General features: G+C 52.5%; 5 protein-coding genes across 5 annotated transcripts; 3 read left to right on the top strand and 2 right to left on the bottom strand.

Moving 5' to 3' along the window:
* Nucleotides 1-1,454: 1,454 nt before the first annotated feature.
* On the bottom strand, nucleotides 1,455-2,908 carry PHACADRAFT_154503 (uncharacterized protein; the record flags this gene model as incomplete). Its single annotated transcript, XM_007401858.1, has 5 exons — nucleotides 1,455-1,825; nucleotides 1,878-2,223; nucleotides 2,272-2,309; nucleotides 2,360-2,638; nucleotides 2,690-2,908. 5 exons carry the CDS (start codon nucleotides 2,906-2,908, stop codon nucleotides 1,538-1,540), a joined length of 1,170 nt encoding a protein of 389 aa, XP_007401920.1. The 3' UTR covers nucleotides 1,455-1,537.
* Nucleotides 2,909-3,668: 760 nt separating this feature from the next.
* PHACADRAFT_201574 (uncharacterized protein) lies at nucleotides 3,669-4,239 on the top strand (the record flags this gene model as incomplete). Its single annotated transcript, XM_007401857.1, has 3 exons — nucleotides 3,669-3,922; nucleotides 3,978-4,122; nucleotides 4,174-4,239. 3 exons carry the CDS (start codon nucleotides 3,669-3,671, stop codon nucleotides 4,237-4,239), a joined length of 465 nt encoding a protein of 154 aa, XP_007401919.1.
* Nucleotides 4,240-7,479: 3,240 nt separating this feature from the next.
* PHACADRAFT_106421 (uncharacterized protein) lies at nucleotides 7,480-7,886 on the top strand (the record flags this gene model as incomplete). Its single annotated transcript, XM_007401856.1, has 2 exons — nucleotides 7,480-7,560; nucleotides 7,611-7,886. Coding segments are annotated over 2 exons (357 nt in total), but the record flags the coding sequence as incomplete, so codon positions are not given.
* Nucleotides 7,887-10,285: 2,399 nt separating this feature from the next.
* On the top strand, nucleotides 10,286-10,870 carry PHACADRAFT_265617 (uncharacterized protein; the record flags this gene model as incomplete). Its single annotated transcript, XM_007401855.1, has 1 exon — nucleotides 10,286-10,870. A coding segment is annotated over exon 1 (190 nt), but the record flags the coding sequence as incomplete, so codon positions are not given.
* Nucleotides 10,871-14,257: 3,387 nt separating this feature from the next.
* PHACADRAFT_265616 (uncharacterized protein) lies at nucleotides 14,258-15,354 on the bottom strand. The gene is made up of 3 exons (XM_007401854.1): nucleotides 15,019-15,354; nucleotides 14,597-14,921; nucleotides 14,258-14,538 (listed from the first exon to the last, which is right to left on the bottom strand). Exons 2-3 carry the CDS (start codon nucleotides 14,894-14,896, stop codon nucleotides 14,263-14,265), a joined length of 576 nt encoding a protein of 191 aa, XP_007401916.1. The 5' UTR covers nucleotides 14,897-14,921; nucleotides 15,019-15,354; the 3' UTR covers nucleotides 14,258-14,262.
* Nucleotides 15,355-15,766: the final 412 nt, after the last annotated feature.

Genomic DNA, 15,766 nt, shown 5'->3' with positions numbered 1-15,766 from the left:
GCTGGCGAACGAGCTCGTCGTAGTGACAGCATCTACCGAATAAGACGCCGAGGTTCATGGGCAGACAACTGACGGCGCACCCGCAGTATCTTGAGTGTCGCACATAGATACTGTGAGGTTGATGCCACAAAGGTCTGGTAACTCTACTTAGTCTACTATCAGCTACTATGGGTTCATGCGTACCTGTTCTAAGCCCGCTGCATAGCCATACAACTCTTGCTCACACTGCGCAACCTGACTCTACGCAGCTTGACAGAACCTATATTGAATCGGAAGAAAGCGAGGAGCCTCAGCTCTGTGAGTTCGAGTCGCTCCGGCTCGCTCGACGTTCGGTGGGCAGAAAGTGGGCGCTAAGTATGCCTTTTGATCGAATTACTGTATGCGGCAGTGTACCTGAGGACCCCGGGGGTGAGACCACCTAGAGGTAGCTAAGCGAATTGTTTCAATAAGATCTGAATCGTGGATGCCTCCTGCACGACATGAAAATTCTAACGAAGTAATCGTTTTGAAGACGCTGAACTTTGATTCTTTTGAGACACGTCATGTTTCGCGGTTTGCCCCAGTCCCTGCTAGCCCCGCCAGTCTACTGTGTTGTTCAGCGTACTGCCTGTCGATGTTTTCAGGTTATTACAACGAGATCAAGGGACTTCGGTGATGCGCTTGGGTATGCCGCGGGTGATTGTGGTTCCGCAAGCCAAGGCGCGAGATTTGACAAAATCAGTCGCAATCGGGAATTTCAGACAAATTAGCAGCTCCATAAAAACTAAAATAGATTATTTCAACTATTTACACAAGCCCGGCTAGTTCGGGGCGACGGCGGCGGTGCCGGGCGGTCACAGGAACGAGCGTGAGTCGACCGACACTTCGGGCACGCGAGGCGGGCGCACACCAGTCCTTATCTTGCGGGCTCGGACAACTCCGGCGATGACCCGGGCGAACTGAGACAGCGAGGCCAAGCAGTACCCCTGCGCAACCGTACGTATGACGAGTACAGCGAGTACTTTCATCTGGTATGGTCGTAAAAGTGCAGTACCATACATTGGCCGCAATGTGCATACGTGAGCTGTAGTTACCGTGCACCTTGCAGTTTTTTCTTTCTTTCTTTGGACATCTGAATATGAAGACACGTACTCCTCGTGGCGTGTCATTTGATACACATGAAGTGAACAGTACTAGTAGAGCGCATGATTTTGAATAATTTGTTGTATAGTCCTGCTACGTGAGATGCAAGATAATTTGCGATGAGCATTCTCGTACAGAGACAAGAACCTACGGTCGATATGTCCCGGCTCACGAGAAGAGGGCACGCACTGCAAGCATGTCTGTTATCGTGAGAGTAGGTTACGTAATTAAATACACAACCAAACACGGTAAGCAACATGCCGTTTCGGGAAGCTCACCACCGGGTCACGTCCTAGCCGCTTAATGATCGTTCCTTGATCACGCTGAGAGCACCAAAGCAGTGTTAGCAATGTGAAAGCAGCGGTACATATAAAGCGTTCCGTGTACATGATAGTAGGTGACGAGCAAACTTCCGTTATCCTAGAGTCGAGCGGCGTGCCATGCTCAGCATCCCAACGATCCGCTCGTACATACCAGTCGAAATCCAGACGCCAATCCGGACGAAGGAGAAAATATCCAAGAATGCGGTCTGGGCCCATACTTCGTCCCGGCCGCGCAGCCTGCTGATACGGTGGAGACGCGACATGTTATCCCTGATCGTGCGCCAGAACTCCTGCGCTTCGGCCGCCGTGGGCCGTGACTGAGGCTCGCGAGCGGTCATAGTACTGAAGAGAGGCTGAAGAAATTCTAGATTGGAGTAGTTCTGCACGAGAGGGTTAACAGTAAGTCGGTAGTGATTGCGGAGATGCACGTACTTCGTATATTTCCTTCTTGATAGTATTGCCGAGGATGAAGACGTCCAGCTTGAACGGATCGTACGGTTTCTGCGTGGGTGTCCCACCTGACGCCGCCCTCTTTACACGTAACTCTGGAGGATCGCGATCGCGGCCAAGACGTCCAGTCACCAACTTAGGAGTGACTTCCGGCGGGATGCGGACGGATATCCCAAAGTCCACGTAATAGTACATGACGCGCGCAGCGGACCGCGAAAGATGTGGAGCATCGGTGCTGACGTCTGATAATAGTGTGTCGCGGATCGGATGGAAGCCTTGTGGGTAGAGCGTCGACGCGTCCATCATGATATTTTTCCTGGAGCAGTCTCTGTTGATGGTAAGAATCAAAAACGGAATATAGGATGTCCGTGCATACCGATGCGCTACCCCTTGCTCGTGAATGAAGACGAGTCCCTTTCTGAGTGTGAGCTCTGGCACATGCCAAGTGAAGAACTCCGGCATACCTCAAGCATCTGGTCCACGAAGTCCACGACGTCATCCACCGTGTCAAACGGTGGATCGTCCATAAGGCGAAGGAAAGGCATTACTATCAGCGACACATCCGGGTCGTTATCGTCCTCTATGATGTCCAAAATGGGCACACAGTGGTTTCGAATGTCAGAATTGAGAGGCGGAGAAGAAAGCATCGTCGCGATCTTTATCTCGTCGTTACCCGTGGACACGGCCTTGATATATACAAGCTTTCCGTCTTCAATACGCTCCGCATCTATGAGAAAGGATCGCTGTTGCGCATGTCAGTGTAAAACTAGGTTGTAAGGCGTAGCACCACTCACAGGAATGCGATAGAAGTCTTCACACCTCAAGAGATCGTCGTTGCCGTCTCGCCAGGAAGGTGTCCAACCTGGACGATACCTTGGTCGCAGACGATAGCCGTACGACTCCAGCAACGGTCCTCTTCTGCTCCATTCCTGCTCGGCCTGCGTGAGTACTGCGTGATCTCTAGCTAGTTCGTCAGATACGTCTTGCTCGTCGGAGGACTCTTCTCTGTCCATGGGCAAAGGGGACGACATCACTGTAGGGGCAAAGTTGTTCGAAGCGGGGTTGTTAGCGAGCTTTGAGAAAGTGCAGGGCATTGATGATTGATTACGTAAGAGTGATATCTGAGTAAACACGGCACAACGAATATAGCCGAATAACGGAACACTGACCGGAGCCTCGAGCTCTTGTTTCGCAAACGGTCTCCTTGCATAGCCCTCGCTTGGTTGACGACGGACTACATGTCCTGTCAATCCAGCCGTGTCGCCGCTGACAGACAGTCGCACGTTACCCAATTTGGTATCACTAATGACTCGTGTCCAATGAGCAAACATCCACATCGAACCTTTCGAAGACCCTCCTTTTGTTCTCCAGGATCGATGCCGTTTCATTTGCACGAAGGCAGTCGATGCAACCCCTGGCACGCCTGCCGCACGGCCCTAGGGTTCGACGCGAGAATATCGAAAACGGCTGCATTTCCTTCCAGTCCGTTTTGGGACCTTTAAAATAAGGCCCACTTGTTCGCATGCGTCTTCAGCTATTTCCCTGTCGCCATCCCTCCCGTCCCATTGCCACTGGTGCTGCTGGACGGTGCCTCAGCCTTTCCTTAACATTTTCCACGAAATCGGCTGGACCCGACCTCTGGGCACTTTCGCTGCCATTGCTGACGGAAAATTGTGAGTGCCTGTGGATACTGCGTTCTATTTCCTCTCATCGCTGCGACTTCAGCTGCAATCCTCGTGCTTTACGAACTTGACCGATTGCCTCAGCCCGAAGATGGCATTTCCGGCCGTAGCGGTTGTCACGGGCTTAGCTCTTCCAGAAGTCTACGCACTTTTCAAGGTCTACTGGCTAGAAGACCCGGAGGCCTTCCTAAATCAAGTGCACATAATCCTCCGAGAGGTTAACGACGGGCTGCAACGTATGAGCATGCTGCAGGTAACACGCATGGTAGAGCGGAATGTCTCTGAAAAGATGATGAGTTCGTCGGAATTCGAATTCGTGAAAGCCCTCCGTGATGAGCATAAGGAGTAGGTCACCCGTCTTGTACGAACGCGAGGTTACGTATTGATCTATTGAACGCAGCTGTGGCAAGCTCTATACGCGTTTCAAGCACGATTTGAAAAAGCACTACCCCAAGAAGTGGCAGCTGCTTTTGTACGGCTCTCAGTTGTATAAAGACATCAAAGACCTAAGGAAAAAAGTGGCCGATCTGGAGCTAGATTATCTGGTATGTTCGCAAACCGGTATCGTGCACGGTTTATGCTAACATTCAATACAGAAAACATCGTCGGCACTGGAGTTTTCCGACTATGAGGACTCGGACGATGAGGATACTGACAAGTAATAGACCCTGTTCTCGACAGCAGAATTCAAAGCAGTGCTTGAAATGAACGCCATGTTCTGCTAATAGGTGTCGATCTATTTTGGGGCCTGCGATGACCCATAGGCTACCAACCTGACTTGTTCGTTCGTTCACAAGAATTCATCTTGTGCAGTCTAGCTATAGTATTAGTAATATTAATCTCCGGGTCGACGTTCTGGTCTATGATTCTGCCGGTACCGTGCTGGAGATGCGCTACGTCTATCCGCCGACTTTGCATGAGAGGCGAGTATGCCTTGATGCTCTCGCTGGGCAGTTATAGTGATGATAGACACTGTAGATTCTCGACCTGAACGGCGGCCACAGGTCATAGGGGCCTCAAATCCGCCGCTTGGAGGTTTCTGTCACGGGTCGCAGAGGGGCTTGCCGGTGTGTGATGAGTACTATGGGCCTGCGGCGTACCCCCGACCCCCCCCCCCCACCAAAAAAAGGTCCACCGCGGCGAAGCGGCGGCTGTCACAGGTCACCGACGCTACGGTTGTACACGGCGACAATCACCCGCCACCATTCAGGTCGAAAAAGTACAGTATAGGGTATACGGGAAGCACTGCGAAACGTCGCTTTACGGCCTCAGTTGGCAGCCCTAGGCGCTTATGTTAGAGCGCTCGTCTCACCTGCGCGTCGACTCTCGAGCCTCAGATGCTCATGTACCAGGTCGTACGCACTAAAAGAACGTGGATTTAAATAATAATAATAATAATAAAAAGACTCTCGAGCCTCTGGACACACCCATGAGTGCCCGGACCTTGATAGTGTCCATCTTCCTAGCTTTGCCGCACTTCTATAGAGACTTTGTACTCGTGCTGGGAAGAATGCCAATGCCATCACGGTTACCATGAACAATAATCATATCCGTCACTTCCGCACCGATGCTCTTTGCAATGGGGCCAAAGAATCTCCAGGTACTCTGTTCTAGAATACAAGGTAATTATCTTTGCTTTGCGCATTTTGTCGGGAGAACTACACGCTCACAGAGACTCCACAATAGGTGGGCTCCCTGGTATGGGTGCTGAAAGTGAGCCTCTTCCTTGTCGACTACTTATAAGTAGTCAGGTAATGGGGGGTGACCAATTATTCCACTCTTTCTACAGCGTAGGGAACCACCCCATTTTTACCGTACACTGCCTGTTTTCTCTACTCCATGAACGAACTTCGTGGTCTTCCTTTCCGTATTTCCCGTGCGTCGTTCTCCTTTATTGCTTCCAGTTGATTTCGGACTCACGCGTCTTGCAGACCTCAGTCTCAACCCCTCTCATGGCGCGAAGCACAAGGCTGCAGTGTCTGTCGCAGTGAACGAGACGTTGATTTACGCGTCGCCAGCGATAGAGCCGGATACTAGCGGAAATTATGACTGGAGCTCGGGCGCTGAGTCGCTCCCCGACAGGCTCGTGAAATATATTCTCGTGCTATCCTCTGCTTCTAACCGAACCACAGTCGTGTCTACCCAGGAGTCTACCATATCAGCTTCGTCGTTAACATGCACCATGAATCGTTCATACGGAAGACTGTAGTAACTTCACGTTGTTTGAATGTTGGCTTTGCTGATCTCATTTGCGGTAAGAGCTTGTACCAAACATTGCCCGCGCCGATAGTCTTATAAACTCTGCCAGGTGGGCTGAGCTGCGACGTCGCTTACGAGGACGCAACCCTAATCGGGATCCTAAACGTTCAATTCACTGTTGTTCACGTAAAGACCAGCGATCAGGAATTGGGTCTTTTTAGGAGCACGCAGATACCGGTTCTGGAGTACCTGGGAAGTGTCTTGAAATGCTTACCGGTCATTCGCCCGCTGTCCGAGGCTCAAGATTCTCAGTCATACGTGAGCCTATATTCTTCGTGTATACTCTGACTTTGCCTCACGTAGAATTATGTGACTAGGAGACACTTCGGGCGGTCGCCATAGCTTTGTGGGCCTCATGGAGACCTGATCTCCCGGCCTTGGTCGAGAGCAAGAAGTCGTCGTTGCGGGGACAAGACGACGCTCTTGTTCGGTCCATTATTGCACCACAGGACAATGCGTTGGAAGACATGATACTTCAAGTGAACTGGCAGCTGAGCTTCTGGTGCGAGCGATTTGGCAACGCGGCGGGCGCGGAAGGGGATTTGCATCCCCCGGCGATCTCTGATCTTGCTATGCGACTGCTCGAGCACGCCGCACGCGGATTCGCGCTTGTATTCCAATGGGCGGACAACTTTTCTGGTCCGACCTTTCGTCCGTTCACGATGCTACGCATTATCGCTAACACTCGCGCTCTAGGTGCAACATGGGAATATTTCCAGACGATGACTTCTCGGAGGGCTTTGGCGTCTAAGGAACATCGGGATAGGTGTGCAGATACCCTGCGCGACTTGCAAGATGAGCTCTGCAACCTCCTTCGTTTCGCTTACGACATCCGCAAGGCCTCGGGACACCCGACTCTGGTGGCGCTTCAGGGGTCTATGGGGGATGCTCTCGTGGTATTATATCAGCATGCACGCACAGAGTCGTTTCAGAGAGTCAACCGAGGCCCATATACAGGTGTATTCGAGTGCATACTTGGGCCGAGTGTTCAATCCGCCTTTACCTGGATAGAATCTGTGAGTAAGACCTAGGCCTTTCGAAGTAGCTCGCTTACAAGGGAAACTGTCGCAGGATTTTCATAACAGCGGCACCGTTGAGGAGCGAGATGCGCTACGACGGCTGCTCACACGTCTTGCCCAACGCTCTGGAAAGCTTCCAAACTCCCTAATACTGCACGATATTCAGTACTATACCGAACATCCCGGCGAACATCCTCAAGCGATTGCGAAGGGCGGCTTTGCGGACGTGTACGTCGGCGTTCAGAAGGAGACGGTAGGAGAGAAGACGGCGGACAAGGTGGTCGCGATAAAGCAGTTGCGTGTGCTCCATAGCGACAGCGCACTGCAAAAACGTATACGGGTGCGTCGTGTCGTATGGGCTGTCACCTACACTTTTGACCTTTCGTCTCCGCTAGCAATTGTATCTGGAAATCCTGACGTGCCGCACTCTCATCCATCCCAACGTCCTTCCCATCGTCGGCATTCCAGAATCCCAGCAATCTCTGGCTGTGGTGATTCCATGGATGAGCAACGGCCATGTTCATAAATACCTGAACAAAGTCAGCGCGACCTATGGCGCTACTCCAACATGGCTGATCAATCGATGGGTATGTTATGTCTGCTTATCGCGCGACAGTGAGCTAACGGCACCGCCAGCTAAACCATATCGCTCGTGGCATGGAATACTTGCACCAAGAGGGCATCGCCCACGGAGATTTACGAGGAGTGAGAAAGAATTCTACCTTGTAGTGGCTTCAGCTGATATTTTGCGTGAGGTCAATGTCCTCGTCGATGACGATGAGACCGCCAGGATTACCGACTTCGGTTTGGCAGTTTACGTCAATGGTCATAGCCAGAACTACGCTTCGATGCGCACCGGAAACCCTCAGTGGTTGGCCCCCGAGATCTTGAGTCCGGCGGGCGGCAAAATGACAGCGAGGCCAACCCCAGCGGCAGACGTGTATTCGTTTTCCCATATGTGCATTGAAGTACGTGACCCTCCATCTTTTCAACCAACCGCTCATCCCGCAACCATAGCTCTTCACGGGTGACACGCCTTATCGCAGACCTGAGCAGGAGGGCTCGGATGGTGAGGAACAGCAGGAGGAGTTTGCTCTAGGAGCCTTCATCTCTGCTGTCGCCCAACTACACAACCCGCTACGACCGAGTCGCCCACCGAATATGCCAGATACATTGTGGGACATGCTCGGTCGCTACTGGGCAGCGGACCCAGCTGAACGACCGACTGCGGAGCAAGTTGTCGCAGACATGTCCATTTTACCACAGGAAAAACCTCTGTAGAACTTTAGGGGGAGTCCATGTAGACCTCGTCTAAGGCATACGGAGGAGGCAAAGTCCGCGATATATACCAATCCTAGTAGTTCAGCGAGCGTACATTTCGTGTTTGATACGCGATTAATAGCTCTCCGGAAATGCGTACCGTGCTCTGATAGACCTGTGAAATCACTCGTACACTGGCTCTGCCGTTGGTGACCGTAGGATGCTAAAGTTAGTACGCCGACGCGTGGTCGACGGTAGTCCTTCTCACGCGTCACGGATAATGCCGAGCTCTCAGATCCCGATCTGGTACAAACGCGAACGGTCAGATGGGCTGTGGAAGTGCCTGGATACAATATCAATATACGTCGGGAGACGATGGCAGAATCTGGGTACGACAGCTGGTCTGGGGCAGCCAGTTTTCAAGAGGGACAGTGAACTGCCGGCCGCCACCCCAGAGGCTCAGTAGATGTGGTCGTTCGCCCGCCTGGAAGCGAAAATTGAGATGGACGCGAAGTGCGTCGAAAATGGGATGTGATAGTGCTAGTGAAACCTAAATGATAGCGTGTAAAACATTCGAAAGTACGATACGTTGTGAAATTCACACGGAATATGGCTAATTTTAGCCATTTCTGTCACGATGCCCGTGTGCTACCACGAACTTGAAAATCTTGATCCGTAATGCGAGCACAAATCGGGCCGCTCAGAATCTTATCCGGTTATAAATCTGGTTAAAAGTTCCCGGGCGCAAGCCACCAAGAGATTTGGGGTCGAATCTCTTGGGGGATATGCCGGGGTCCTGAGGCGCGGCAGTCGTCAACTTACAGCGATTGAACAACTACCTTCCCGATTCCGTCTTCGCTTGGTCGCCGGCCAAGCACTAACACCAGCCCGCGCGACGCGCTCTAATTAGTGGCAGCCGTCGTATAAGCATAGTAAGGGATTTGCACATTCCTGGATGCCGGTCTTACTTAGGGGCACTGCATGCATCTCGTTACCAAGGCAAGTCTCCCACTCCTCATTGTCAGGTCTTATTGTCGAGCAGCGATGTCTGCTGTCAATGCGTTCTCAATGCACCGCCAAATCAGGAAGGCCATTGTATTCCCGTAGTTGTGCTGAGTGTTCGGCTACACAATCCAGCCCTGCGGACAAGAGGCTAAGTAACGACACGTCACAGTGAGCGCCGGTATCGATGAAGAGCATTTAAGGTCGCGCATTTTTCGCTGCAAGCATCCTACTCCGCAATTAATCCAGCATCACCATGTATCGTGAGTAGACTCCTCCGTAGCTGCCCTGCACCTCTGACTTCATTACATAGTTAGCGTTAAGCTGGTGCTTGTTCTTGCTAGTCACGATACTTCACTCGAATCGATAGAGCGTAAACTCCTCTCCATCCAAGAGGAGCTCCAGAAAATAGAACAATATGCGGCAGCAAATGCTCTCTCTGCGACAAAATTTGAACCGATCCACAATAACCTCCAGAAGTATGCTCCACGTGTTCTTGTTAAGTTAACACTAACGAGGCCGTGTCGGGACGTAGTTGCCTCACAGACCTCGAGCGACTGAAGCCCCAAGCAGGGTTTTATCAGACGCCAGCTGCAATCCCTGACCGCAAGGGTCGGTCGCCCACCATCGATGTACTCTCAAGGACGAACGACCTTGCCCGGCAGTTTCTGGTATGTCGAACCGCCGAGACAGTGTTCAAATTAGCTGATTTCCCGTCATAGGTCGCATGCGCTTCAATGATGGCTGACGAGTCTCAAAGACGTCGATAAAATAGTCGCTGATATCACCTATGACGGATGTTTATGCATTCGTGCTCTGTCCTCCCGCTATATTGAGGGCCGATTCCCTCAAAAGTGTAAGCTATAGTGAAGTATGTATAATGTAGTTCGGGGAATCCATGTAACTATGACCGTGTGCTAGTTCTCGTTACTGTCGTTCACCTTGGTATGCATCTCTGTCGAATTCGTCACCTCGTTGTGGATGCCTCCGTCGTTACCAGAGCAGAGAGCAAGGTCAAAGCGTGAGCGATAATTATCTAATCCCCCATATGTGCAAATAATGACCAAATAGTTACCCATAAAGCATGCCGATCAGCGCATCAAAGCGCCGTACGCTGTTGCACTATACGACTTCTTGCTTTTCTGTGTTATCGTCTCCCCTCTACGTAGCTCACCCTGCGTAAGCCGTCTGCGCCGATTATCCCAATAGCGGACGGAGTTGATGCGACCTATCTCGGTTCCCAAGCTGTTCTGTGGGGGATGCAGCCGCTGCGTCAGTTGCGGAAGGACTCGGAATTCTAAGGCGCCTGGGCACTTAGCCTAGCGTGGTGCTGATGGCCCCGATGACTGGCAACGTTTCTCAGTTCTTCCCAAACGTATCCCTACTGATCGCCGTCTGCACGGGAACATCGAGCTCCCTAGCGTCCATCGACTGCGGGAAGGCGATACCGACCAACCGACTGGTAGGGGCCGCCTTTCTGGCCTTCTTTGGACTGGGCCTGACGGCCTTCGCCTACGCGGTCACCTCAGTAGTCTAGACGGGTGTAGCATTTCCGCAACTGACCGTGAGCGGCTCGGATGCCCTGTTCTTGGGCATGAAGCAGAGGCTACCGACGAGATCAAGAATGCTCTGAAAGAGTTAGAAGCCAAACAGGACGAGATGAAGGTCTACCTTTCCGTCTCCAAGAACGATAAGGGTGTGAACACTGTGCCTTTGAAGGAGGAGCTCGATAGGTGCGCCTTCTGTGCTTTGCGAAGCTGGCTTATGCGCTGACTCATGATGTAGCTGCGAGCACGACTATCGAGAATACAACACAAAGTATATGGACGATGTCGTCTCGGCAGGGCCTAGAGCTATATGGCTTCATATTGGACCTCTCCGCTCGAGCGAGGCAACTTAATGCAAACCTTCTGGTGTACAAACGTGCTCATGATCATCCTAGATTTTAAACGACTGAACTACTTGTGCAATGCAGAGAACATCTCAAATCCTCTCGGCTACTCTTCAGGCCCGCATAAATTTCGCGAGCGACGAGGTATGCAATAACTCAGGCTGTCCTGTCAGTGCCCACCTTCTCGACTAGCCTGTGTACTCGAACAGAAATCGCAGCTCGCTGTCCACAGGCATCACAATTTGAGGGATCTTACGCTGCGCTTCGTTCTGCGAGCTATTGCTGTATTAACCTTCAACCTACCCCCATGACATATAATGGCATGAGCGTAACATGTATTCCCGCGCTCAAATACAAACGCAGTTAGCCAACTTAACTACTTACAGGCCAGTGTTCGTCGACTTCATGACCCAACTGATGATATATATGTTCTAATATTTAGTTAAGGTTTTCAGGCATGCGGATTAGCCGGACCAGACTGCGGGCCGAGGGCTTCAAGAAAACTAGAGACTCGACATCGCGACTGAGCAGTGACGAGACAGGTCGTGCCTACCGCCACTCGGTAACAGCATCGAGAGTATGCCCCTAAACAAGATATACTGATAGACTCCTCATCGTCAGTGCAAGCAACTGGTGCTTATGTTTGCCTCTAGGAGCCGAGCACCTATATGCAAGATTATCCCGCCACGAGTTACACGTTCCTTGACATCTTCGCAGATCTCCAGATTCTCCACGTTGATCCTAGCCTCAGCTTGCTCCCGCAGGTTTAAGTCTAGTGAAGATACAAGCATCCTATGCAACAGTGTGGCATGCTTTACGCAGTAGTAATAGAATGGCGGAAGGATCGACAGACAAAGCAGAGACACACGCCGAGAGACACGCCGAGTTAGAGGGTTCAAAGCAAGCAACAAACACCGGGCGCTTGGCGTTTTCCGGGTGCCTGGCGCTTTGAGCGCCTTGATCTGCTCTCTGCCTCGAGGGCCTTCGCTTGCCCTCTCTCGTTTCGTCATTGTCGACGCCGACGCCAACGTCATCGATGGCGCACAAGGTGCGGAGTCTCAGACTCACCGTACTCTTTGGGACACACGCACTCCCAACATTGTCGAACACCTACACGATCCAAGCAGCTGGGCGCTGGCGACGTCCCGCGTTGATACATGCCTTTGTTCTTCAGCCGCACTCTAAATGTGCCTCAACATGGTCCAACATCAGCCATCGCGAAAGCTCATGCACCATGTCACACTCGCGGAGAGCCGCCCTTGTATTTTCCTCGCGGAGTGCAGCCTGGCCGACAGCGGGTACCGGAGTTGAACACGTGGTCTCGTCCTTTGTCCTGAGGTGTGTCGGTTGTCTGAACCTCGAGTTTCAACATCCTGACGTACACCGATGCTGAAGACCCTTGTTCTCTGCCGTGACACTAAGTTCGAGTTAGAACGATTTTACAGTGGCTCGGAGAAGGCACTTGCGCATCTATCTCCCTACCAGGAGGTAACTTTTCCCCTCAGGTCCTATCTTGCCTCTTGAAGGCGTGACGCTAAAGTTGTCTTGGGAGTAGCCTCGCATTTTTCTGTGCAACCCTGTTGGTAGATATGTCGTGCCGCTTACGCGGTCCCCTGCTCGACCTCCGGCCGAGGATCGGTCTGCAAAGGACCCTTGTGGCCTCACAGCATACTATGTCACGGGGACATTTCTATGATACAAGCAAAGCGGGGCCGCCTTATTGTCTTTTCGGCACAAGGCTGCAATATCAGACGTAATCGTAAAACTCGCTTGAACGGCATCTCTATCCGTGCAAGCCTCGCTATGTATGCGTGACTTCGGTCGTGACGCCTCAAATCGGTTGGTGGTTTGCACTTCGTTCTTTGACAGCTGGAACCGCGTCGCCTTCAAGTCGTTTGCAGCTGGGGCTCCTGCACTGCTCTTTATGTTCTTCTTTCTCAGCTATGTGTGATCTGTGCTTCCTCAGTAAATTCTCGAGGCGATCTCTATCATGAGGCCTCGAAATCGTCAAGACAAGCGCCTGTGACTTGCTTATCTAATGAACACAGAGCCAAATAATCTCACAAATAATCTCCCATAAGGTCCCGCAATGCATTGGCGGATCAAATGATCGGCCGATGCGTTCCATCACACGGCGAGCTGTTCTCTGCCTCGAGGGCCTTCGCTTGCCCTCTCTCGTTTCTTCTTCGTCGACGCCGACATCAACGACACTGATGGTGCATAAACCGCCCACGTACCGTACTTTTCGTGATTCAGTCCCTCCCGCATGATCCGAACAGCTGGGCGCTGGCGACGTCCCGGGCCCGTGCTGGTACATTCCTTTGTTCTCCAATTACACTCTAAACGTACCCCGACACGGTCCAACAACAACCATTGCGAAAGCTCATGTGTCATGTCGCCGCTGTTGCACACACGGAGAGTCGTCCTTGTATTTTCCTCGCGGAGTGCAACGTGGCCGTCAGCGGCACCGGAGTTCAAACACGCGGTCTCGTCCTTTGTCCTGAAGTGCGTCGGTTCAAGTCTGACTCTCGAGTCTTGACATACTGGCGCATGGCACCGCTCCTGAATACTTTTTGTTATCTGCCGCGACACCAAGTTCGAGTCCGAAGGAGTTTGCGGTGGCTCGGAGAAGATGCGTGGCATCTCCCTACCAAGACGTAATTATCCCCGTCTTCCCCCCTCAGGTCCTATCTTGTCTTGTGAAGATGCGACGTCAGAATTGCCTTGGGAGCTGCCTCATATTGTTCTGTGCAATCCTGCAGGCAGATGTGTCGTACCGCTTACGCGGTCCCCTGCTCGACCATGCATGCCTCACAGCTTCCGGCCAAGGGTCGATCTGCTTAGGGCCCTTGTGGCTTCACGGCGTACTATATCACGGGGATGTTTCTATGATACAAGCAAAGCGGGGCCACCTTGTTGTCTTTGCGGTACAAGGCTGCAATATCAGACGTAATCGTACAGCCAGCTTGAACAGCATCTCTACCCGTACAAGCCTCGCTATGTCTGCGCGACATCGGTCGTGACGCCTCAAATCGGTTAGTGGTTTGCACTTCGCTCTTTGGCAGCCGGCTGGGATGCCATCGCTCTAGCAAGCTGAAGACAAGAAGTCGTCTCTAGGGACCGGGGCATTAAGATATTCTGGGAAGCGGACGTAAAGCACTAGCAGATAACCCAATGTAATTGCAGCACTGTGATACAAACATGGCAGAAAGGACATACGGAAGCACGTCTACGGAAAGGCACTACTAGTAATACTACGTGAATATCATTGAGAGCCAGCTCAACGACCAACCTGTGAACTTTTTGGCGATGACGTAGACGACCTTGATGAAAGACAGGATGTCGAACAGAACAGTGTACACAAGAGTCTCGTCGCGCCCGCGCAGCCTGCTCGCGCGCTGGATGACGGACACACGAGTCCTGATGTGTCGCCAGCGTTGCAGAGCTTCCTGTGCGGTAGGACGCGCGGCAGGGCTGCGCTGCATCATTGCCGCGATCAGCGGCCCGAGAACCTCGACGCGGAAGTATTTCTGCGGACGCAGATCGTGATCAGAAGGTAGTCGCGTTTGCAGGAGACGCGAGACTCACGTCGTGGATCTGGCTTTTGAAGACGTTCCCGAGTACGAAGATGTCCAACTTGAACGGGTCGTAAGGTATCGTGTCCGATAGCTCGGGCACGTCGCGTTTTGCGCCGAGTCCGCCCGTGACCAGCCGCGGCGCGCCTGGCGCGAGGTGCGTAGACAAACCAAAGTCTGTGAAGTAGTATCGTACCGGCCGAGGCGCACTTGCACGCGAGTAATGAGGTGCGTCGGACGACCAGTTCGGGACTGGAAGCCGCTTCCGCTGTACTGGATGATATCCCTGGGGGTACATCGAATCTGCATCCATGAGGATATTTGTTTCCGCAGCATCCCTAATATTCATGAACACAATTCATGAGCAAATATCCGGTGGTACGTACCTATGAGCGATCAGCAGGAGCAGCATATGCTAAGATATGCAGAGCTCACCTCAATGCAGAGCATCGCAAACGAAAACAGGTCGGACGCCTCGTCCTGACGACCACTAGGCGATATCCGGAACATGGGCCCGCGGAACAGCGAAGCAATCTCAGGGGAGAGGCCGACGCTCGAGATGTTCAGATGTTGTCCACGCACAGCAGGGCTGGAGCGCGCACTCCCGGCGACAAGCCTCGCGACGATCCTGCCGGCAGCGCCATCCGTGTTGTCCTGCCGCAGATGCAATTCGGGCGCGAGGTATCGCGGGTTCCCTGTCCGGCTCGACTTGTACGCCTGGCTGGCGGCCTCGACGTAGAGCGACAGCCTGAATTCGGCGATGTCGATCCGGTTGCAGCTCGGATCGCTATTGCTGTCTATCAAGATGTTTCTCTGCAGGACGAGCGTGTCAGTGAGCTGATGACGCGATAGCTCGGAGGAGTCGTACCCCGCGCAAGTCACCGTGAGCGACGCCTTCGTCGTGCATGTACTTGAGCCCCTCCGCTATCTGTCTTAGCTACCCAAGGAATGAGCACAACTTTCGCGACAGACATGTTGGGTACGCACCCATAGATTGAGCTTGGCAACACGTCCCCCCTCGGATAGCCGTCTGTAATCCACTGACGTCTCGATATAGTTCCGTACGTTGCCCCCGGCCATACGTTCAGTGACAATTGAGAGCATGTCGAGATGAAACATGATGCCCAGAGTGGGGAGGAGTCGCTCGTGCTTCAGTGTCCAACCGGCGATAATCTCAAGGTAC

Source organism: Phanerochaete carnosa, assembly GCF_000300595.1.
Source record: "Phanerochaete carnosa HHB-10118-sp unplaced genomic scaffold PHACAscaffold_13, whole genome shotgun sequence".
In the NCBI taxonomy this organism is placed as follows: Eukaryota; Fungi; Basidiomycota; class Agaricomycetes; order Polyporales; family Phanerochaetaceae; genus Phanerochaete; species Phanerochaete carnosa.
This window is presented reverse-complemented; position numbering and strand designations above follow the sequence as displayed.